Source organism: Branchiostoma belcheri, unplaced genomic scaffold (genome assembly GCF_001625305.1).
Source record: "Branchiostoma belcheri isolate BF01 breed outbred unplaced genomic scaffold, Haploidv18h27 scaffold78, whole genome shotgun sequence".
NCBI classification, from domain to species: Eukaryota; Metazoa; Chordata; class Leptocardii; order Amphioxiformes; family Branchiostomatidae; genus Branchiostoma; species Branchiostoma belcheri.
The window spans coordinates 242866-267466 of record NW_017804442.1 but is presented as its reverse complement, the minus strand read 5'-3'; the positions used below and the strand labels follow the sequence as shown (position 1 = coordinate 267466).

The 24601-nt window shown below is 42.9% G+C and overlaps 2 protein-coding genes, 1 non-coding gene and 1 pseudogene across 4 annotated transcripts; 1 reads left to right on the top strand and 3 right to left on the bottom strand.

Annotated features, from left to right (window-relative positions):
• Positions 1–1737: 1737 nt before the first annotated feature.
• Positions 1738–8921, bottom strand: LOC109485816 (cysteine protease ATG4A-like). The gene is made up of 12 exons (XM_019789496.1): positions 8868–8921; positions 6988–7086; positions 6453–6524; positions 6029–6171; positions 5640–5694; positions 5323–5395; positions 4983–5062; positions 4356–4549; positions 3884–3962; positions 3464–3606; positions 2897–3062; positions 1738–2482 (listed from the first exon to the last, which is right to left on the bottom strand). Exons 1-12 carry the CDS (start codon positions 8893–8895, stop codon positions 2409–2411), a joined length of 1206 nt encoding a protein of 401 aa, XP_019645055.1. The 5' UTR covers positions 8896–8921; the 3' UTR covers positions 1738–2408.
• A 152-nt stretch (positions 8922–9073) lies between these two features.
• LOC109485725 (THAP domain-containing protein 4-like) lies at positions 9074–11795 on the top strand. Of its 2 annotated transcripts, none has more exons than XM_019789391.1 (5): positions 9074–9185; positions 9841–9994; positions 10459–10568; positions 11008–11111; positions 11518–11795. In XM_019789391.1, exons 1-5 carry the CDS (start codon positions 9170–9172, stop codon positions 11635–11637), a joined length of 504 nt encoding a protein of 167 aa, XP_019644950.1. In that variant the 5' UTR covers positions 9074–9169; the 3' UTR covers positions 11638–11795. The 2 variants fall into 2 exon arrangements, with proteins under 2 accessions (XP_019644950.1, XP_019644949.1); XM_019789390.1 differs by having other exon boundaries at positions 9838–9994.
• Positions 11796–13289: 1494 nt separating this feature from the next.
• LOC109485730 lies at positions 13290–24385 on the bottom strand (annotated as a pseudogene).
• Positions 15644–15716, bottom strand: Trnal-cag. Its single transcript has one exon. It is a non-coding gene; the product is annotated as a tRNA-Leu (tRNA).
• Positions 24386–24601: the final 216 nt, after the last annotated feature.

Sequence of the window (24601 nt, the reverse complement as noted above, 5' to 3'; positions counted from 1 at the left end):
ATGCAGGGGATATGTATGTTGAAATGAAATTGGGGGAGGGGTTGGAAAATTTGCCATTTAATCTTGCCATAATTAATGTAATTATTGTACGCTATCATAAAGACTTGAACAGTATTGAAATGAATATGTTGATGATATTTGTGTTGCATGTGTTATTACCAGTAGACATCTAGCAAGGCTTCTGGCGTTTTTAGAAATGAAGAATTCTGCGAGTTGTGAAACATACTAGACTAAGTGTGTTGTGCAGAATAAAGTTTACTTGGCTGTATAAATGTAACTCAGGTTTACGATTTTGGCTAGAACATCGAATGCCTTTAAAGAGAAGCAAACAGATATTATACATCACTGTGAACGTTCCCAATTCCATGTACAAGTAACCATGACAGTGTGAGTGCATGTTTGCTGTTCTATGTTAAGTTTTTGCACCTTCTTGTATGTAACTCAAGACACAGCATTCTAAGAGCTTCTTAAGTCATGATGATAGTCCTCACAACAGCTATGGACTTGGCTATATCATATGGCCAGCAATGGCACAAACTAAAAGCCTTCTGGCCATAGTACTATACTGTATACATGCACACATGTACATGTATCTGTATAATGGAATAGCTTGGCTCTTATTGTGCATTAGGCAAAAGAAAGCTTGGCTGTTGTAAGTAAATGCAGCCTGTCATCTCCATTGTCATTCAAATCATTCCCGCAATGTTGTTGTTATACTCCTGCAGCGTATAAACCATCGATAGGATGTTTGTTATTGTTTTACCCATGTTTTAGTGTTGTCCCGAAGCTTCTCTAGAAACGAATGATAGAGACTATGCAGTGCAAGGAATTATGTTGTCTTCAGATGCACTAGTAGGACTTAAATGTAGTACTGACAGAAAAATAAATTCTATGAAATACAATTGTGTGTGATTGCAGTGTTTTGTGTGGTAGAGCTACTTTTGCAAAGCAAATGCATAATTATGTTTACCTTCGCATATGGTCTGCTCTGTTAATTCTTACTCGAACACATTCATAATTATACAATTATGTATATGGTGACAGATGTCTAAATCCCTCCTGCTATAAAATTGCAACATGATGTAACCCAACATTAGTTACCATGGTGACGGAGGTCTGGTTCAGGTCATTGACCTTTTGCATTTGGAGAGGAGGAAACTGAGCAAAATCATATTCTGTAAACATAACTATAAGTTAATTATACTAACAATCAAACAGTAGACTTTGTGACAAAAATGAGCACATTTTAATGTTCTTTCTCCGACATTTTGCATTTACACTGTATAATAATATGAAGCAAATAATAACTTATACATAACATCTAAAATGTAATGTACTTCATGATACATACATCTAAAATGTAATGTAAATCGGTTCACTGTTTCGGTTCAATTCAATAGTGTTAACTGTACAGATGTCACAGTTAAATACAATGTAATTTGTGTGTATATGTACATTTGCCCCAATGATAATGTTACTGGCATGTAAATTTGTACTACATTTGTACATAGCATTATGACCCATAGCCTGACTACATCACGCTAATGCCATAATTCAGGAAAGTGACCCCAGGTCTGCTCGAAATTTTGGTGAATTGAAGTTGAATTCTTTTGATAATGATAACAAAAATGATCTCCATGCTGACTTTGGCTGTAACCAGTACAAATTTAAAGCATTCTCTCAGCATTGAGGATATTAAAACTCAATACTTCCAGCTTTACATTGTCGAGACTTCTTGTTAAATACAGTCTATATTAGTTTGCATGTTGCCATACATAAACAAATATCATATACATGTATTACTAACAAAAACAAAAATAATCGAAAAAGAGATAAAAGTAACAACTATCATAACTAAAAACCTAACTGAAAACATCTAATTGTAGAGGTATGGAATATAATTTCTTGTACATCTTTTGGGAGTTGCTCCTTTAAACATTTACAAAGATGTTGCACAATTAGCAACTAAAGATTCCCAAGTTGAGCTTTTTTTTTAGACATTAAGGCAAAATCCAATGGCCAAATATTGTATGCTGAAACAGCAGAGCTGTTTTAAAACTAGAGCACATCTTCCCTTTAGCTGATGTTGCTTTCCACAGAAGAGCTGTGTACCTTTGAGTATTTATTCACAATATTTCCAGCTGTACAGATAGCATTTCCTTACGTATATATTCACTTGAGCTAGTCCAGGGTCAGAAGCAAGGCATTTTGGCTGTTCCACTTTCGTCCCATGTTGTGAAGATTCGAGAACATGTTTTCCTATTTTTCTTCAATAATCTGTCTGTACTGTGTGTTAGCTGAAACTTAACAAGGAAATTCAAAGTACTTCAGAACTAGTCTATCTAGTATGATGTAATGATGTACATTGTAGTCCATTTTCCAGATGCAGCAGAAGTAAAAAAAAATCATCATAGGATCTCAAATTCTTCATCTGAGTCGTATTGTCTGTCACCTTCCTGGTCATAATCCAGGGATGTGAAATCTGGAAAAGACAAATTGAAAATTGAAATTGATTTGTTATCAAAAAGGACATAGAATTCACACATCAACATTTCTATGATCATGGGCACCAGGGGTTCAGCACCAAGGACAGGACCAACACCATTCCCATGTGTGTTAGTGTGACTGTGTGTGTGTTTGTGTGTGCGCACGCACATGTGTGTGTATATGTGTGTGTATGTTTACATGTATGTGTTAGTGCATGATCTTAAGACTGCAGATATAGCTACAGTACAGGTAATACAGTCTTGCTTTTCCACCTGTTTTGGTCCCGTCTGGCCTTGTAGACAGTACGTATGGCGGCCAGTGCGCCGGTCTGCTCTGCACCAGCTCAAACATGGCGTTGTGAGTTATCTGTGTGTGTGTGTGTGTGTGTGTATGTGTGTGTACTATTCACCTGTTTTGGTCCCGTCTGGCCTTGTAGGCAGTACGTAGGGCGGCCAGTGTGCCGGTCTGCTCTGTACCAGCTCAAACATGGCGTTGTGAGTTTTCTGCCCGATGATCAGTCTCTTCAGGCTGTCACACAGATCCGCAAAGTCTGCCTCATCCTGGCAGAAAAAACCCTGGGAGGAGAATGGAAGTGAATTTCATTTCAGAAACATAATATGTACTACATACATACAGACTACTAACAAACATATATTAATTTGGATATCAAAAGGCATGTTATAACTCTATTATGGGCGTTGGATATTCTATCTATAAATGAAAAAACACTGTAGAAACATTGAGAATGTTTTACATGTAATTTTTATGACTCCCTGCAAAGCAAAAGGAATTTTTCCTTTTTCTTGCCTCTCCTATTCGTTCCCTCTTTACTGTTTGTCAATTTGAGTAATTGAGGGGTTATAATTTGAGGCAAGCCTAGGAGACAACCAAAGGCTTTCTTTTTCTAATTCCCAAAAAGGGATCTCTAACCACCATGTGGCCTTAGACTTGTCTAAAACTTTGTAAAATTTCTCACCAGTGCAATGGAAGGGTCGAGGTCCTGTATGTTCATACGGCTGGGGTGAGAACAGTGGAAACTGGAGTCTGGGATGGGAACATTTCCCTCCAACTCTACTGCTGGCTGTGTGGTGTGGGGGTCCAGGTATACCAGGGAGTTACCTGTAAATATAAACAACCAGGTGAAAATAACAAATAACAAAACAACAACAACATTTCCCTCAAACTCTACTGCTGGCTGAGTGGTGTGGGGGTCCAGGTATACCAGCGAGTTACCTAAGGAACATCAGCGGAAAAATAAAACAAGTTAAGGCAACAACAACAAGGCTTAACTTCATAAGATATGATCATAAAATCACAATGGGTACAGGTATGATACATGTACATCATGTACAAAATGTATGTACATTGTACAGTATAGAATTTTTTTTTTACCTACCTACATAGCCTATAAAGTAGTGTGCATGGTTGGGTTTGCCTCCTATCATGCCCAGTGTCTGTCTCAGGGTAAAACATGCCTGAAAATACAGAGCAAATAGTTAAGATTAAAGAAAAGCACTAATCAACATTCACTATTTCAACGGAGATTCTGACATCACTGGTTTATATGCACATCTCCCTAGTTGTCCTACACAAAATATAATGTTATAAACTCATTGGCTTGGTTTACATAGCTGCAATTATATAATAATGATTTAAAACCTGTAGCATGAAGAAAACATTTTTGGGGGGAGGACCAATGGGCAAATCTAACAAGTTTGCTAGTCTTTGTACTAAAAATAACAGCCCTGTGCAACACAACGTTTAGAGAGTCATGTTTTCCACCCTAAAAGCAACTACAGTCTTGTACCACAGACTCCTGTTGCAGAAGACTTGGGGCATGCACCCTTACTGAAACATTACATGAATACCTTTAAACAATCCACATAGACAGGGTTGAGCTCGCTGAGGCCCAGCCTCAGGGGGATGATCAGCATGAGTGGTTGCCATGGCAATGGACTGCGGCTTCTGGCTGTGGTCTGCTGTTCGCTGGAGACTCCGTTACACAGGAAGGAGTTGGTGACTTGTGACGACGTCGGCTGTCTGGCCGATCTACACAACTTTTCTGGGGAGAGATTTAGTGGTGAAGTGAAGTTATTTAGATGTTTGTTTCTGTAAGGTATAATCAGCTTTTTATCTTTGCCAAGAAGGTTATGTTTTCCCTAGCATTTGTGTGTATGTATGAAATGTTTGTGTGTGTGTATTTTTGTGTGTATTTGTATGTGTGGTTTAGCACGATAATGCTAACGATAAAGAAGCTTTGTCATGAAACTTGATAGGAGGATAGGTCTTGTTGAGACCTAGAAATAATTAGATTTTGGGCCACCCGGTGGCTTATCTATATCTATTTTTCAAGTAAACTGTCAGATTTGTGGGAAACATTTGGCTGCCTAAAAAAGGCAACCAATTTATCTTGAGTAAAAAAGAGACCATTTCAAATGTTTGCACAAGTCACTGCAAAGCTGGGGAACTACCTGCCACAAAACTAAAATACTCACTGATATCATCGATGATGACTGTGTTGTCCATGGCAACGTGAATAGCTAATGAGCTCCAGTCTTCAAACAGAGCCAGTTTCCTGTGGGGAGAAAACCACTCTCCATCAGCATTTCAAAAAGAAACATGTGAGAACATGAAGACCATAACAACATACTATTAAAAATCCGACATTGGGTACCTTGAACACCTCTCTACCAGCACCACGTAAAGTGCGAGTGTATACATGTATGACTGGTTTATTCTTGCAAAGACATACATAATACAGCAAATTGAAAGACTGGTTCACAATTATTTTTTTCTTCTTACTGGTTCTCAACAAGGGATAAATTCCATACTCACTTGAGCACTTGTGCGACAGTGTTTGGGCCAAACCACTGCCCTACTGACTTGCCCTCACTCACTCCCATTTGGGCTGCAAAGGAGAAATTAAAGTACAAAATGCATACAAAGTTATAAGGGATAACTGCATTCAATTTCAATATGTCAACAAAGGTCAGCTTTGTTCCCTTTAAGACAAAGCCAATGATTGTTAATGGCTGAGATGTTGAAAAATTCATTGATAAATAGTACAACAGTACGTAGACATGTCCTTATTTTCTCACTAAAAAGTCTGATATTTCCTACTAGAAAGTCAGAATGTCTACTACTAGACTCACCAATTTGATGTATGGAGTAACAGGAGTCCTTCTTGTCCAGGAAGAGTTGCAGAATCTGTAGGTACAGAAATCTTAGCATTGGTTATCTGCACAGTCATTATGAGTAGCTATTGTAAAATTTGTTCTTGAACATTGTCTTTAACACAGAGTTATCAACCAAGGATTGAGGTGTTCAAGAATTTATTCTTTCCTAGAACTATTTGCAGAGTGGAACTTGCTGTCACCAAGTACAGTAGGGGCATTGTCATTAGATAGCTTTACACAATGTTCAAGGGTTAGGTGTAACAAGTCGATCGATGTAATGTAGCCAGCTGCGTGCCTGCCAAGCTTGTGTGTTACGCTATACAGATACAGATGCAAGCCACATACATGGCTGAAACACAGCCCACCTTTGTGTAGTCGTTATCGTAGGCAGCAGGGTTCCATCTCCAGTCCCGACCCAGGTGTCTGCAGACCAGAGCCTGTCCCAGCATCATCTGTCCACATCTCAGCATACAGCCCCAACCCTGGTCTGACATGGGGCCTGTACCTCCTGGGGAAAAAATCCCTTTTCTGAGTACATGTATCATGTAAATCCTACTAGTACAACCCCCTCCCATGAAGTACATGAAGGGATCAACGTGACATCATAAATTTGAAGAACTTTTGTATTTAAACAAGTATCATCTTTTTTGTACAATGTGTAAAAAAAAAACTGAATAGTTGGTCTGTCCAAAAACCTTTTGCAAAACTAGTATCATCACAAAATGATAATGTGTAAAACTGCCTAACAAAACAGAATTGTGTTCTACATTTGTTAATTGTACTACGTACCTATAGGTGTGAAGTTCTTCCTGTAGGTGAACCAAAGTCTGGAACTGATGTCATTCTGAAGCTCCTGCCGATCTGGGAACAAAAATAAGATACAGAGATTTAGACCCACTAAATAAATGTGTCTCATCCAGTAGATACATGAGGACGGTTAAATGATAACTGACTTGAGCTTCGCTCCATGACAATGCCTTATTAAAGACATTCATCAGCATTAAAGACACTGGAGCTGCATATTTCTTAGTACTACCATTATGCTCCGTTTGGACACTTGATTGAGTCTGCCCAACTGCTTTTGTTGTGACTAGCTTCTTCAGTAGTTGAGCTGTTAATTTGCTAATACAGTGTAGTGTACTAGTAATGCAATTACCTAAATACATGTTGTTCCTGTACTGTGGTTGATATTCTCTTCATTAGCACTGTCTAACATAGCAGAAGTGGTAATCAGTTAATCTTTGAAATTTTAAAACTCTAGTCTATGTGTCAAAAGTGTTTATGCTACCTTCCAGTGTGTTAGAATGAAAATGTACTGTCTTACCACTAACAGTGTTGTACCCGACCCCCAGAATCCAGGCAGGCTCTTTAGTCTTGGGAAACTCTTCAAACTGGATTGCACCGGCTTCATAGGTCACGCACACTGCAACAGAATAATTAACAGAAAACCTCTAATTATACATGAATAGTAGATTTGACCAGTTTCACGTCATTTATGTTGTGATTAAAATAATTAACACACATACACATAGCTATGTGGTCCCACACTGTCCAACCATAGATCTCCAAACACCACTGTACAAACTGTACTACTAGTAATTCAGGGCACAACTTGCTTTGTCGTAGCTTCTTCAGTAACTATCCCAGAACAGAAACTCTACTAGTATGTTCGGGATATGTCACTTTTATATGTTACAACAGGCCATGTTGCTTCTAAAATGCAGAAATGACTACTAGTATCCTTTCAAAGGCCTGGGACAGTTAGTGTATAAATGAGGGCCTGCAAGGGGGGGTAGTGATTACGAATTACGCAAAATTTTCGCCGCCTATTACGATTTACGTTAAAGTCCCAGAGCTGATTACGACTTTACGATTTTCGGCTAACGTCCAATTACGAATTACGTTGATTTTTGCGGAGGCTGCCTACGAATTACGAAGTCTAAAACGGCCTGATTACGCCTTACGAAAAAGGGCTTGCAGGCCCTCATAAATGTCAGAGGAGAATCCTTATATGGAATTTGTTTCTGTTGGATAAAAGACAACTGGGGATAACAGATATAATCTTCAACCTTTGATGTTGTGGTTGAGAATTTTTCTGACTTCCTCCTATCATTGATAAGAGGTATATCATTATTAAGAGCAGACCCCCACATTAAAGACTAGGTAATATTATAGTATAATCACCCCCTAGAATGTAGATGGCCATAAACCTATAATTGTAACAGTGGGGGGTTTATAGGCGCTACCAACAAATCCGGCAAATGGGTCTAGACCTTTCAGCGGAGAGGTTAGAGTGTCTGGTTATGAAGCTCTGGTGCCCGGGAGGTCGTGGGTTCGAACCCCGGCCAGGGACCAGAAGGGTTTTTACTGTCTCCTCCTGTTTCTTACAGTGGTTCCCACACCGGGAATCGAACCCGGGCCTTGGTGGTGAGAGCGCCAAATCCTAACCACTAGACCATATGCTCCTGTTTCTTACACAAAGGCTATTCTGTTGTAAAACTTTCGGCCAATCAAACCTGCACGATTATAAAATGTCAAGTAAAAAATGCCTCCTGTTTTGATGTGTTTTTGGAACATCCCGACCTGATCATGAGTGTAGTTCTGCAAATTCCATTCACTTTCGGTTGGACACGTCATACTTGTTGGCGTGTCTCAACATATCTCTTACTAAGTCTTATAGCCGCAACAGCTACTTCTAGAAACGTCTCAGTGACTCAAGATGACTTCATAATCTTGTGAGACGCCGGTCTTGGGTCACCTGACTATGCCTTCACAGAACTCCGCGCTCCGTCAACAAATAAAAGCCTAAGGGGACTTGAAAATGTTATATGAACTGCTTATAAAGGGGCCTCTAGACTACAAAACAGGAACAGTGCTGTTGTCAACCTATATAGAAAAGTAAGAGTGACTATTCTTTATATCTGTATCCATGTCAAACCTTCATTAAGCTAAACGAAACAGTTTTAAAGTAGATAATTTTTCTTCAGATTTTTTTGCCCCAAAACTACAGATCAGCTGATTCTCGGACCATCGACCAGTCCGCACTTCCGGGTGTGGATTTCGGCGAATATCGCCACATTTCGAGCTACGAAAGGCTGGCAAACGCAAGACACAGTTCTCCAGAGTTTGTATTATGAGTTTTGTCGTTTCTAGGTGCCGAAAATCGGCGGTAGAGAGAGAAAATGAAGGTCTGTATGTCCGTACCTGCGTGCATCCCGCCTGAGAGCTCCATTCTCACCCAGTTCGACACAATAACAATGGCAAATACGCATGCGTATGCTCGATTTCCTCACACGATCTCTGATTGGTCGAATCCTTCCAAACAGCAGACTATTAACCAATGGACGGCCGTGTTAGAAAATGGCACGAAAGGCGATGACGAAATCGACCTGTCCCGTCATCCCCTGCGGAACCCGGAAGTGCGGACAGTGTCTAGAATCCGGAGCATCCAAACCAAGTGTTTTGTAAAGAAAAGCACGTGTGGAAGATTAGATAAGAATAAGAGTATGTCATCCTCAACAGGTAAGGTCTGTAGGAAGTAGAATATAAAGTCTCAGTGCTGAAAATGATAGTCATTGATTTTGATCAATAATTATTGCTTTTCCGAACCTGGAGTATGAGCTGTGCAGTACTAGCTAGTGTATGACGTTACACCGTTTACATGAAAGTTGCACGTCCTTGGTTGACCTTGGCAAATTTACCTTGGACAAACAATACTGACACAGAGAAACAAAGCAGTATTGTTTCGAAATAAACATCACTCCTGCCATTTTTATTCTCAACTCCTTTATGTTGCTCGTCGATGTACTTCTTTATCGTCTATTTGTCTCAATGTGCAGTCCCATCTAAGTGTAACTATTATAGATTACTTAGATTATATATTACTAGAGAACTGGGATCCCCACTAGCCGCGCCGACTGTTGCAGGGCTTCTCTTGCTTGCAGTCTTTTACATTAGCCCTAACAACAGTCGCGGAGCGGTGCATAGGGCCAAATGAACAAACATGCGTTTTACCGTGCAGGAACACTTAGAGACCGAAGTTTGAAAATATAGCCTGGGTACTAAAAATCATTTTTTTATAGCAGAGTGGTATAACAAAGACGAATGGTACACAGGCTAGTGAAGATACACATAAGGCTGCGTATGTTCAAATCTTTATAACCTCTTTCCCCAGCAGCACCACCCCTGCATGAAGCCCTGACACCGCTGGCTTGGCTGGTGGGAACCTGGCGAGGGGAGGAGGGGACAGGAGACTACCCAACCATCAAGGACTTCAAGTACAAGGAGGAGGTCAAGTTCGACCACGTGGGGCAACCAAACCTGGAATTCTCGTAAGTAACAACTTATGTGAAACTTGGAAAAATTATCAACATCAACTGATTAATATGGGGCCATTAGAAACGCAAGTTGAACTTGAAGTTGCTCAGTTAGATACGCACTCGCTCTCTCACTCACTCACTCACTCACTCACTCACTCACTCACTCACTCACTCACTCACTCACTCACTCACTCACTCACTCACTCACTCACTCACTCACTCACTCACTCACTCACTCACTCACTCACTATGCTGTTCATTGTCTGTTGTTCCCGTTTTCTGAGGGTTAGACGTGCTCGCACACTGATGCTGAGGCTTGATGGCAGCTGCAGCCTGCCATTTGCCTCTGTTCTGTGGGTTGATATTATGAAGGTTTAGGTGGTGGAAGTCCTCCCTTATGTTGTCCATCCAGCTCTACCTTGGACACTCTCCAAGGTGTAAAATGAAGGAAGATGACTTTGTTTGCCATGTTTCAGGTTCAACTCCTCCCACTATGAGACTGGGAAGCCGCTCCACAGAGAAAAAGGATTCCTAAAAATCCAACCTGGCACCAGCCACCTGGCCATGGTCAACACACAGAATGTTGGTCAGTTCTTCTTGGTTGTCATTGCGCTACCTTCAACCCTGTAAGCAATAGAGAATAGGTAGCCAAACCACTACTTCAGTGTGCTAAAGGTCTGTTGAACATTCTCCCTGCTGCCTATCTCTATCTGTGACCAATATTTTTGACAGGCAATAAAGAAATATTAACCAAAGGGCTACTTTAGTGTGCTAAAGGTTAATCTTCTCCCTGCTGCCTAACTCTATAGCCAAGGTATAATTCAAAAGAAAATTGCATTTGGTAGCCAAATGGCTACCTCACTTTGCTAAAGGTTAACCTTCTCGCTGCTGCCTAACCCCCTAACCAATAGAGAATTGGTAGCCAAAGAGCTGCTTCAGTGTGCTAAAGGTTAACGTTAATATCCTTTAGGCCAGCCATCTTTTTTCTTGGCTGGTTTTCACAAACTTCTGCACCTGTTTTACAGGTATAGTCGAACTGTCTGAGGGGGAGGTCAAAGGTCAGGAGATCACCCTGGAATCTCACACCATAGGGAGGATGACCTTCGGCAAGGACCCAGCTGTCACCAAGGTCATATGGATTGATTGGCACTTATTGAATGGTCAATTGATTGATTGTATAATGTTTTCATGGCTCTACACTATTCACAGATAATTAAGGCAATCCCCCATCATTCTTAGTAGTAGTTAACAACTTAGAATCATAACTAGAGAGGTAACAATTGCAAAGCAAATTCATAATGTTTTCCTTCGCATATGGTCTGCTCTGTTAATTCTTACTCAAACACATGAATTTCATATACATGTATATGGTGACAGGAGTCTAGATTCCTCCTGCTATAAAATTGCAGCATGATGTAGCCCTGGCAACACTAGTTACCATGATGACAGACGTCTGGTTTAGGTCATTGACCTTATTTGTTTGAAGAATATGATTGTTTTCCTTCATGATTGCTCATCAGTTGTTGATTTCACAGATCCAGAGAACATTTCGGCTGGTGGATCCGGACACGCTAGAACAGGTGGTTCACATGGAGACCAGTGCAACCACCCCTGCACAGCACCACCTGTCCATTCAATACAAGAAGGTGGCATGATCTGCAGCACTGCCTGCAGTTTGGAAGTATTCTGCAAGGTGGCGCTTCTTGGACTGTCACAGCTGATGGATGTTGCATGTCAGTAGCAGTAGGTAGAAGATAAGTTGGAAGTAGCAGTAGTAGTAGTAGTAGACTGGTTTACTTTTATCAACAGCCAATGAAATACCAGTCTAGCACGTCTGTTCACAGTCGCGATTCATACTTCCAATATAGTACTAAAGTTTGGTTGATGCAAACTTCAGTTCTGTTCAGTGTATTTATTCAACTCGTTTGCTCATTGCACTGTTCCTGTATCTTGTTTCATTTTAGAAGAAGGCCACATAAAAGCTAAATACTTTTGTTGTAAATGAATATACTGTCTGGAATATAAAGTAATATTTCAAAGATAATTATCGTAAGTTAAAAGGCTTTATTGCTGTCAGTGTTTCAAACATAGAAGTATGGAAGTACCCATTGTCATACATGAACATAAACAAAATAAGCAAATAAAGTTACTTACAATACAAAAAGTTGACAGTTTCTTTTGCTGAGTCCCCCAAAATAAACCTTAGTTGTTAAATTATGTAATATCAATTATGTATGTATCAAATATAGAAATGTAAAATAATGCGTTTTTTTCACACAGTTTCATGGCTGTTGTTATAACTCTATACAAACTACAAGGCCGGCAGTTTGTTGTCAAAATTTCTTGGCAGTAACATGACCTCTTTCGAAACATAAAGTTTTGGAAAAGGTTTTACACCCGTCCACCTCCATTACTCCTGCTTCCAGTTAGGATATGCTTATGTTACAAATGTACACTAAAGATACACGGGTGTTAACAGAGTAACATTTGTGTTAACGTTACATTTCAGACACGTTGTTTTATTGTCTATACTAGCTAATCTGTATCACTGCAAACACCACACACTTTTAGAAAACCGTTGCCAACCAGTTTCCACAGGTTGCAGTCAGGTCCAATTCTGCATCAAACCAGCTACAACCAGATAAAACTAGATAAAACCAGTAGAGACCGAATAGAACTGGATCAAACCAGTAGCAACCATGGATAAAACTAAATCAAACCAGTAGAGACCAAATAGAACTGGATCAAACCAGTAGCAACCAGAATAGGTATGCAGTTAAAGAAGGATGGCACTGAGATGTTGGGTGAAACTAGTGTCAAGTGGTTTCAGCAACTTGCAGTTACACGTACAACTAGATCAAACCAGACGTGACCGGATAAAACTGGTTCAAACCAGTAGTGACCGGATAAAACTAGTTCAAAACAGTAGCGACCGGATAAAATTGGTTCAAACCAGTAGTGACCGGACAAAACTGGTTCAAACCAGTAGCGACCGGACAAAACTGCTTCAAACCAGTAGCGACCGGATAAAACTGGTTCAAACCAGTAGTGACCGGATAAAACTGGTTCAAATCAGTAGTGACCGGATAAAACTGGTTCAAACCAGTAGTGACCGGATAAAACTGGTTCAAACCAGCAGTGACCGGATAAAACTGGTTCAAACCAGTAGCGACCGGACAAAACTGCTTCAAACCAGTAGCGACCGGATAAAACTGGTTCAAATCAGTAGTGACCGGATAAAACTGGTTCAAACCAGTAGTGACCGGATAAAACTGGTTCAAACCAGCAGTGACCGGACAAAACCGGTTCAGGCCAGTTGCAGCAGGATGGCGAGGGTGCCGATGAGCGCGGTGAGGATGAAGGCCGTCAGCAGGACGCGGTCGATGACCAGCGCCACGTTCTTCCAGTCCCGCTGGTTGGCAGTGTTCTTGGACTGCTCGTCAATCGTCTGGGCGATGGCGTGGACGTTCTGGAGGGAAGAAAAAACATGAAATTTCAAACCAAATTGGGAAATATCAATAGTTGTTGTTTCTTAATTGACAGTGACAACCAAAGAGATAGTTTGGCGTACTTTCAACTGGCCTAGAAGGAGGGCCTACTTCTCCTTTTTCGTAAGGCTTCGGCGTAATCAGGCCCTTTTAGTCTTCATAATCCGTAGGCAGCCGTCCAAAATCACCGTAGGAGAGAAACCTTGTAGTGAACAAGCCAGAAGTAACTTCTGACAGGTAGATTTCAAACCAAGGGGAAGTATTTACCGCTGAAATTTGGTAGGACACTGTGATGTCTCGCATTGTTTTATACGAAGTTAAAATATGCGAAGAATATTAATAAACATCTACTGTTGAAGGCATTGGAACTAACTCTATTTATGCCGAAATCAGCTTGATTTTTTTGCTATTTCACAGTCGTGGGTATGGCGTGGGTATCCGGTCAAGGTGCCTCTTGTATAGTTGTGTGGTCTCATGAAAGTCACTGTACTTATTCTTGAGTCAGTAAAGTTTCTTCAATACTACTAAAACCGACCTGCAGAATGTCCTGCATGCACTTCAGCTTCTTGATCTCGGTAACTGTCGAGGCGGCGCCGCCCTCAGCCGGGCCGTCTCCGGTCGCGATGGAACCTAGACACAACCAACAGTCAGTTAATCTAGAGGTGGGCCCAGAACACAAAATAAACATAAACGTCCAAGTAGTAAATATACACACTTAAATGAAGTAATAAGTTTACACCCGAAGAAATTGAAATACCAAGAGGATTTGAAGTGACCTGATTTTTTATGAGTTGTTGATGTTTTTGCAGAAGACATTTGTGGGGAGGCACCAAAAGAGGGGGGAGACTTTGAAAGCTAAGTTAATCAGGAACTATTTTAATCTGTAACAAAAAATAGAGTTAATATATCTATAGGAGCTACCCAGAGTCACCTACTTCCCAGTGTCACTAACACTAACCTACATGACGCGAGCTACGATGGGCCACGGAGGAGACTTTCTGGATTGATTTGTAAGTAAGTAAGTACCTAGAGGAGAGAGACGACAGAGAGATAGACAAGAATTCGGATAGAAAAGAGAAAGCCTGCCTCTGGAGAAGAAACTGAGGCAGCAGGGTAGCGGATACAACAGATAGACTCCAAAGAAAGAAGGATAGAGAAAAGGAGACGAGAATTCGGATAGAAAAGAGAAAGTCTCCCTCTGGAAAAATAATGAAAAAGACCTACCCAGTGGAGCACCGTCCTTGTCGTTTGCGGCAACCGGGTAGCGGATACAGCAGACCCCAAACAAAGAATGAGAGAGAGAGAGAGAGAGACAGAAACAGAGAGAGGGGGATAGACAGAGCTTTGACTTTGTTAGGATCCACATTTAGCTTAACAGCTAGGAGAGAGAAAGAGAGCAACAGAGAGAGAAGGAGAGAAAGGGAGACGGGAATTCTGATAGAAAAGAGAAAATCTCCCTCTGGAAAACTAATGAAAAAGACCTACCCAGAGGAGCTCCGTCTTTGTCGGTGGCCTGTGCCGGGTATCGGATACGGCAGACCCTGGCCAGCCCGGCACAGGGCTCAGATCCGCCGCGTGGTGGTGGATGCCCCACAGCCCCACAGAAAGGAGAGAGAGAGAGAGTGACGAGAGAGAGAGAAAGAGAAAGAGAGAGACGACAGAGAGAGACAAGAATTCGGATAGAAAAGAGAAAGCCTATCTCTGTAGAGGGCAGAGGTAGCCGGGTAGCGGGTAACTCCAAAGAAAGAAGGAGAGAGATAAAGGGACACGAGGATTCGGATAGAAAAATCTGGAAAAATAATGAAAAAGACCTACCCAGAGGAGCCCCGTCCTTGTCGGTTTCTGCAGCCGGGTAGCGGATACAGCAGACCCTGGCCAGCCCGGACAGGACGGCCCTGAGCCAGCCGGGCACGGGGCTCAGGTCCGCCGCGTGGTGGTGGATACCCCACAGCCCGATGGTCACCACCGTGAACAGCCCCACCAGGATCACGGCTAGGGCGTAGAACTGGCCTGGAACGGAGGAAAGGGATAGTTCAACCCGCACACTCAAGTTTTTTCAACTTATAATTATATTAATGCCGCCACTTACACAGGGGACAATACAATACTCATTTTCACCTGAGCGAAGTGAGGAAAGTCGTGTAAAGTGCCTTTCCCAAGGGCACAAGATCGGTGACATGGGCGGGATTCGAACCCGCAACCTTTTGGGTCTGAGCGGAACGCGCTACCGACTGCGCCACACGACCCCACAAACCCGCAGTTGTCAAACTATTTACCCTTTACTGGAGACCATGGCCATCTCGACGTTATGACCGTCTGGCCCTAAATATACAGCTGCCATGTCTGTACATAACACGTAACCGTCTCTGCGTAAGGCAGACCACCTGACCATGTATACAGTTACTCCCAAAGCAGAGGTTGTGGGGGAATGATCGGTAACTTTTTATATATGGCCTTTTTGTACGTACCCCCACCAACCCGTCGGTGGCCAATGGATACTGGCTGGCCAATTTGACACTGTCTTTTTACCACCGAAAGGGATCTGCTTGGAGATTAGTACTGTACTAGTATACAGTGAGTGAAACCTGTACATGTCAAAACAGTACGTTTTCGGGTGGTACCATTGATCATGTTTCCCATATACACATGACAAGCATGTACATGTAGAATACGGTTTCTGGTGACCACCTATCAACTCCAATTACAAAATATTCTCTTTGTGGCTCAATGGCTTTGATATTAGCCCAATTTCCAGTATTTTGTTATTACCCAATGAAAAGGCTCGACTCATGGCCATCAGTGACCACTCACCAATGATGGGCGTCGTTGCATTGCTGCTGAGCGGGAAGTTCCCGTAGTTGAGCAGGGACACCAAGGTGACCCCCAGCAGCGAGACGACCCCCAGCAGCGTTCTGCTGCCCGTGTCAGAGGGCAAGTAGAACCCGAGCACCGCGGCCGCCAGGAAGAGGACCGTGCTGAAACATATCAACAAAAGAACAATAACATCATAACGCTTATTATTGTATTAGAACTCACCAGAGATCAACATGTAGAACTCCAGAGGCTCGCAGATAGTCTGCTGAGACTGAACTGCTTAAGAAGGCTATCTTTAGCTTACCAAACACAAACACAGCTCTGTGTAGGTGCCAAATATACAAAGGCGCCCAAGGCGTCTGGTACATGTAGAAGTCGTGTCCAGAAACGTGTTTTATCCAGAACCACGATTCTGTTCATGAATAGTCCACCGTGTCCAGAACTGTGTCTTAGAGGAAAATCTACGCACTTGAGTACGCGGAAACAATCCAGAACCGTGTCTCATTCTTAACCTCTAACCCATGGCCATTCGTGCATATAACATGCAATATCACAATTCTTCCCATGCACCATTCCTGAGTGGAACTCTCTGCCTGTAGCCACAGCCCCTACTCTGGCATCCTTCAAGGATAAGGTGGCCCACCGACACTAACCACCCAACAAACCAAATACTAGTACCTAAAACCAACACCAACAACTGCAGTTGACTTCCTGACCTATCCAGTGCAGCAGATTCATCGGCAAGACGATGTTGGCTACCCATACCAAAGAGCAAGAAGCAGATAGCCAGATAGACTAGACACGGTTCACAATGCGATAGTCGACACTAGCTAGAAACAACTTACGGCGCGATGAGGTTGAACTGCAGCAGGGCGCTGGGACTGCGCTGCAGGGCGATGGAGAAGTCCACGTGCACGTAACCCTCCGGGCAGCACTCGTACTGCATCACCTGCCTCCTGGCCTGCGTCTTCTTGATCTTCCAGGTCGAATCCTCGGTGAACGGTTCCAGCGAGATGGAGTCCCGACCTGGAGCTTTGGGTTTGTTCAAGACGTGAGATCTTTTAGCCATTCCGTTTAATAGGGCTCTACATATGGTGACATATTATAGTCGGAAATTGAGGGCATTCTTGAAATAGTCGTGCATTTGCCGTACCAAATCCATGCTGCCCTGGATCCTTGTCAGTTGTTGGTTGGTTCTGTCGCAACCAGCTTGAAAAAACGTCTATACGACCTAGGTAAATGTGACCGCTCTAAAATTTGATGTGTGTACTACAAATGTGCCATGCATGAGTGTTGGATGCAGCAAAGATGATGTGACCTTTGTGGGGTCGTGTGGCGCAGTCGGTAGCGCGTTCGGCTCACACCCAAGAGGTTGCGGGTTCGAATCCTGCCAATGTCACCGATCTTGTGCCCTTGGGAAAGGCACTTTACACGACTTTCCTCACTTCGCTCAGGTGAAAATGAGTATTGTATTGTCCCCTGTGTTGGTGGCGGCATTAATATAAGTTGAAAAAACTTGAGTGTGCTAACTTGAGTGTGCTAACTTGAGCGTGATGTCGACGCAGCGCTCAGTATTACAATTTGTGTGTCGACACAATGAAAGCTTACCGAGACGGAGATCTAGTTCCCCCACGTGGTGCGTCCATGACCCCAGCTTCACGGTGCACGTCTGTACGTCGTACGGGTAGTACGTGGCGTCGAACGCACAGGACGTGTGCGTCAGCCAGCGTGGGATGTACGTCACCTCCCCGTTAGACATCACGATGCAGCTCACAGACGTATCAATGCCGCTGTCAATGAGGCGTCTTAGTTTGGAGGAGAAAGGCACAAATAAGTCGGTGAAGGTTTTTAAAGTTTCTCGATCGTTTTCTTAATTATGGCTGAATGCTTCAATAAAAATACTTCTTGTTGCACACTATAGCTTCACTCACGAGTTGTAGGGCACCAGGTCCGGTATCCACAGCCGGTCAGTCGGGTAGTTCAACTTCTTGATATTGTCGTGCTCCCTCGGATTCCATTTGAGCTGGTAGTCAGTCCAACTCTAGCAAAAAAAAACGTCAAAAATCAGGGCAGAGGGAGACGCACCATGGAAACCGGGACGGGGGGCGTTACACGCTATCTACATGTACGTGACAGATGTTAAACTATTGTCCTAATCTCCAAGCAGATGTGTCGGTGGCTGCAAAATACAGTTTCAAATTGGCAGGTAAAGTGACAGAAGGAATGAGGCACACTGAACGATGCCGATGGTGTTAAGCTGACGTTTATTTCGGTTGCATCTTGCTGATATGCAAAAAAGTAAGCTTACCATTTGTAACCAGCTCATCGTCTTCATTTCTTGATTCTTGTCGTCCTACACAAACAAACAAACAAATAAACAAACAAACAAACGAGCACATGCTTATTAAGCTTGCAAAATCATCATGAGAAAATATTATTAAGAAGAAAAAAATGGTTTTCCTCTATAATTTAACAGACGAGTAATACTATCCAACACCGTGCCTGAGGCAAATCTACATACATGCACAGATACAGAGACGATCCCAGGCCTAGATTTAGATAGGCACTGTTCTGGATAGCCTCTACCAGGCTTCGTGAGGCGGCTACAAAGGGTAAAAAAAACTAGCACTAGCCAAGTAAAGAGATAACATGCTGACGGAGTTGGTCCACATCGGGTGCGGCAAACTGTACTCTTCTACCGAACCAACTCCCCTGGCATGTTATCGCTCTATTTGGCCAAGTTTCACGGCGGTCAATTTCTAGGGTAAAGTTTCCAATTCTACGGAGGGGTATCAGGTTACCGGGGTTCCACGCGCGGCTTCCGTGGAGCCAGTCTCAACGGTTAACATTCTGTTAAGCAATAATTAACAGTTTCACGAGGATTCCCTTGTCCAAATGTGATAAAATCAGCACTGCATATACCCCAAAATGTTGTTGTTTTTATTACAATGCTTAAATGTGGGTGAAATCACTCTCAAAGCGTCGAATGCTTATTCTAGAATAATCGACGTCAATAACCAAACAACTGATTTAAACCGACCCCAAATCTTCCAGAAAATCCCTCATTTTTGCATTTTAGGGAACAGTATAACAAAATTAAGATTTGAGTCGGACAGTTTTCTTTATTTCAAAGTTAAAGTGTTGCTAAGGCCAAAAAATTCGCCAAAAAATGCACTTTTTCAACTTCAAAGACCGATAATTCCAGAATGCCGCCATCTTTAAAAAATCCGTCCGACACAGATCGAGATTTGTGTCTTGCCTACAATTTAAAACGTTTCTGAGGTAAATTGAATTTGTTTTTGTTGCGGTTTAAATACCATGTTTGCAAGCATGTCAGGCAGGGTGAGTAAGTACAGGGGGTAACTTATATCCCAGTAAACAACAATTACGATCGTCAAGGTCACACACGATGACGGCAGTAGCTTCGTTACATGTTACATATCAACTATAAAACAGGGCATAGATGTACTGTCCCGAAATTGGTTTATATTTGTGAAAAACTTGATTTTTTACTGTTAGGCGGTACCCGTGTAAAAACGGGCTTGAAGTCGCGGGTTTACTGTACATGACCGCGGGTGACCCGGGATCGAACGAACGTTTGGTTCGATTGACGTCGTATCGAACATGATTCGATTCGAATGACGTCATATCGAACATGATTCGGTTCGATTAAAAGGTTGGAATATTTGGGCCCAAATTTGACCATCGTGTTTTTACTCTTTCCAGCCGGATCCCGAAGCCTGGTAGAGGCTAGGTTCTGGAGACCGTGAATACTGCCTTACCACTGCCAGAATGCTGGAGATGGTCAGGGAGACCTCCACCACCACAGCGGTCCTGTTGTTACGCATGGGGATGACGCGAGGATGCACCTGTCTCCCCACCGTGTCCAGCAACTCTCCCACTGCCTCGTAGGCGAACGTGCCTGCAGACGTCACAAGCAGAACAGGACAATCAAATGGCTGAGTTCCTGCACGTACTGCCACGAAACTGCTCTACAGTTTCGACCCTCACATGCTGGACACTCCTAAGGCACACGTGGAATCCTTCAAGGGAAGCCTGCAGTACCAAGGGCCTGCAGTACCAAGGGCCTGCAGTACCAAGGGCCTGCAGTACCAAGGGCCTGCAGTACCAAGGGCCTGCAGTACCAAGGGCCTGCAGTACCAAGGGCCTGCAGTACCAAGGGCCTGCAGTACCAAGGGCCTGCTGTACCAAGGGCCTGTCCTGTGGAACAGTCTCGCTAATGATCAGCGGCAACTCAACAGCATCAGCATTTAAAAACAGACTGTAGAGGACTGCAGACTGTAGGACTAGAGTTGGAAACTGATTGGACTTTCATATGCTGTGATCACTTTGATTGGGTCTATATGTCAGTAACATTATTTGTGCATGTATATAGTATTGGAAAGTGACTCCAGGAAAATTCGTGTGTACATGATGTATTTTTATAGGTTTCTAAATAAATAAAGAAACAAACAAATAAACAAATAAATAAAAAGACCATACCTGTACAAAGCGTCGACACCAACACCAGACCGACAATTAAAAAGGACTTCATTTTGTTGCTGCTGAAGGAAGTCGGTCAGAAGGAGACGCGTTTGGAGATGCCTTCCTGTAAACGACAACAACGTTCTGTCATCGCTGCTTAAATAGAACAGTGCGGTTGGCATGTGCAGATGTCAGCCATTTAGCTGGTTGAAATGTCGGCCCGGGATTGTTAAAATCCGTGACCAGCTTATTTATTCACCTCTACGAATGTATGTCTTTGTATCCACCACATTTGCCTATTTATTGCTATTCGTTTATTCATTTTTGCCACCAATATCAAAACATGACATCTTCTGACGAAACTCTCTACTTCCATTGCTAATAGAGGAGCTGTTTGGCAGAAGCTAACAAGAATACGAGAGACTTCATACCTCCATGAAATATATGTTTTTGTACACAGTACACTAAGTTTTTCAAACACACAGCTAATACAAACCCTAACCCTAAGCCTGAAATAGGTCGCCTATTCCCCCGAGGGAACCCCATTAATCAAACCGGGTCCCAAGCGCACTGACTCGACATTACCACACATCTGTTGGCTACCACACATCTGTTGGCTCCCACAAGCACAAGTACAAAGGAGATTCCTCATTAAACCGGAAGTGCTGCTGCAGTACCAAGGCCATCCCCCAGGAGGCCCATATTTGACATTGACCTTCGTCCTCCTGAGACCTACCAGCATACCAAATATCATCACAATCCATAAATGCGTTATGGAGTTATGAGGGTACAAATGTGCGGAAACACAAATACACACACACACGCACACACACACAAACACACACACAGACGAGCCAAAAACAATACCTCCATTTTCATGGAGGTAATAAGTGGGCTTGCTCGCAGCTGTGAATCTCGACAAGTGCACACCGTCTGCAGAACGCATCTCGTCTTCAAAGAACGACCGAAAGGCATAAGAACACGAAGAGGTCAAATGTGGTTATGGCTGGAGGCCTTCAGTGCTTCTTACTCTGTCTAGTGCCTGAAATTTGCTTGAGGATATTAAGAAAAACGAAAAAAACTGCCTTGTCATAAGTAAAAGTAGATATAGGTGTTAAATATCAAAGTTATCTTATTCCCAGCCATTCATTTCGGTGACCCTCTGTCATTTTCATAAGGGTTATGTACAATGGCTGGTTTACTGTGCACTGAAGTTCGATGTTATGAAGTCCCAAAGGTAAAACAATTGTGATATACATAGGTATCGTTAAGTAGATATAGATATTGTCATCGCATGCCACAGAGTATGCTGGGTATTACATGGAACGTGACCTTGAACTTTGGAGGTTGAGGTCATTGATACGTGAAGACGTGAAAATCCTCGAAGGACAGACGAAGGCGTGAGAGGAATCTTGAGAGATAAGCGAAGACGTGCGAGAAATTTTGAGACAAAAGTAAACATCTCAAGATCATCTCGCAAAACATCTAACCTTTTTCTAACGCGTGTGACATTCAGGGTCAGCATTGACCCCTGACCCAGGTCATCCCGGGTCACGCGTGTACGTGTGGTTGACCGTGTATGGATATTCACTTGGCCTTGATACTCGGTGTGGCGTGACGCACTGTGGACTTGAACTCTGGTGCCTTTTCACCATGATAGGCCGTACAAGACGTATTGTATGTATGTATCAATCTGAGGCAGCAATTCTGATGCGAGTGAAAATTAGAAACCGAATTCTTGTTTCCGTTTGTTGATGATTTGGTGATTACTAGACATTGAATTTCACTGCTACATTGGCTTTACTAGTATCCATCCATCCACCCACTTATCCATCCGCTCATCCATCCGCTCATCCATCCATCCACCCATCCACCTAATCTCCAAGCAGATCATACGGTGGCAAGGCAGCATCCTTTGGCCAGAGGAGTGTCCATTAGCCACCGAAGCCAATGAATACTATCTGGCTAATGGATACTGCCTGGCCAATTTGATACTGTCTTTTGCGGCCACGGAAAGATCTGCTTGGGGATTACATACTGAAACGTTCTGCCGGACGTTGCCCCCACTTCCCGACTTGTTTTTTTCTCCGGAGAAATGAAGACTCGCGACGTGCCTACGAGCACGTTTCTGTAGATCTAAAGGTTTTAAATCAAAGCAATCCACCGCACAATCTACTGACTCTATTTCCAGATGGCTTTTAGAGATACATATGTAAGAAACAAACCGGCCAGCCGTATGCCAGGGCAAGCTGTACTGGGGACTGTTTTAGCCATCATACTGCTGCAAGAATCGTGAAGAATTTACCGAAGATGTTTTCAAAGAATATTAGCATGAATGTTTTAGTCGTTTTCTTTTTTGTTTTTCGGCTTTCGCAAATGCTAGTCTACCACGACCAGGTTTTTGCCTAACGGCATCAGATTTGAACTTAATAGTTAGAATAAAGGGTTTATCATCATCATCGATACATATTTTGAATAGCCGAAAATTTGACTAAGTTCAAATTCTACCCGATGTTAGAACTTACCCTTTAGAACCAGTTTGATGATGACTTTTATCAACACAGATATAGATAGGCCTTCAGGCTGTTTGATGTTGAACCAGGGACAAGGCCAACGTTTGGGCGGTATCGACATGACTGAAATTCAACTTTAAGATGTTAGAGTCAAATGGCTGAAATGCCAGGTACAAGGCTAGGCGTGATCTTCCCATTCCTAAAATTCATACTCTCCAAGCAGAGGTTGTGGGGAATGATCGTTAGCTTTTTATATATGGCCGTTTTTTTTTGGTCGCTACCCCACCGTCGGTGGCCGCGGACCTTCTCTGGCTAATGGATACTGTCTTGCCACACCGAAAGGGATCTGCTTGGAGATTATAAAATTCGCGCTACAGGCGCTAGGCGCAACTACGAGTAGGTGGCTACGAGTGGCCCCGGTAGCTTCAACGCTTTACGTTTAATTCAGGGAGGTAGCGGATATGTATTAGGTTAAATTAGATAGGCTGCTTTCGCTTTACGTGATTACGGTTCATATTGAGTTAACTTTTAGCGGCCAGGCTACTAATTAAGTAGAGCATGGTTCGTGCCTGATCACAGATAAAGCACGGTTCTGGATACAACTTAACAAGCTTGATAGTGTACTCAGAGTTGTTGAAAACAGGCATATCGAAGGATCCAAAATCAAACGACACATTGGAGGAACGACGTGGGGCTAAAAGCCACAAATGATGAGTGTAATGTCTGCAATATCCTTTTTCCACATTCCAGTTTGATAGCTGAGCTACCGTTAATATAAAGCGATCGACATTTGATTGCAATGCGTGATGTTTAAAAGACAAAAAACACTTATAACGTAAAAAAATCTTATCTATTAAATTCGTGGAAAGAAGGTGTGAAGCAGGGGCATACTGATGACATCTTCCTAATGACGATATCAGTATCGAGTTGCTTTAGAAGTTCACAAAAACTTACCTCCCAGTCCGCAACTTTCGGCCGAAGTTCTTGGCACGCCCTCCGTCTGTTCTCAGCGGTTCCTCGGAGATGTCTGGACTTCCCCCAAGACGTGACGGCTTTCTTAAGGCCTTAAAGACGCTAGTGGTGATGACGTCCAACCATCTCAGCTATGCTTGGCGTGTGTGTTGGCAGCCGGCCAGTCTTTACACGCAAGTGGTCATTTTGATGTTTTCCGTGAGTCGGGCGGGTCGTAGCCTCCTTCGCAGACTTCTGAGGTGGCGAGTTATGCCGCGCGGGGACGGTTTTGCCGCCGAGGGACTTTGCCGGAAGAGACGTTTCGTCGCATTTATTGCGAGAATTTCGCACATCTATGGGGCCTAGCA

What these genes read in the sequence shown, in the direction of transcription:
- LOC109485816 (XM_019789496.1), bottom strand. Translation starts at nt 8,895, where the DNA reads ATGGAGCTCTCAGGCGGGATGCACGCAG. An exon ending in ACGATAACGACTACACAAAG is followed by an intron (nt 5,695 to 6,028) that starts GTGGGCTGTGTT and finishes CTGTACCTACAG; the next exon opens with ATTCTGCAACTCTTCCTGGA. An exon ending in TCTATGTGGATTGTTTAAAG is followed by an intron (nt 3,963 to 4,355) that starts GTATTCATGTAA and finishes CTGTATTTTCAG; the next exon opens with GCATGTTTTACCCTGAGACA.
- LOC109485725 (XM_019789390.1), top strand. An exon ending in GGTCAACACACAGAATGTTG is followed by an intron (nt 10,569 to 11,007) that starts GTCAGTTCTTCT and finishes CCTGTTTTACAG; the next exon opens with GTATAGTCGAACTGTCTGAG. An exon ending in AGGACCCAGCTGTCACCAAG is followed by an intron (nt 11,112 to 11,517) that starts GTCATATGGATT and finishes TTGATTTCACAG; the next exon opens with ATCCAGAGAACATTTCGGCT.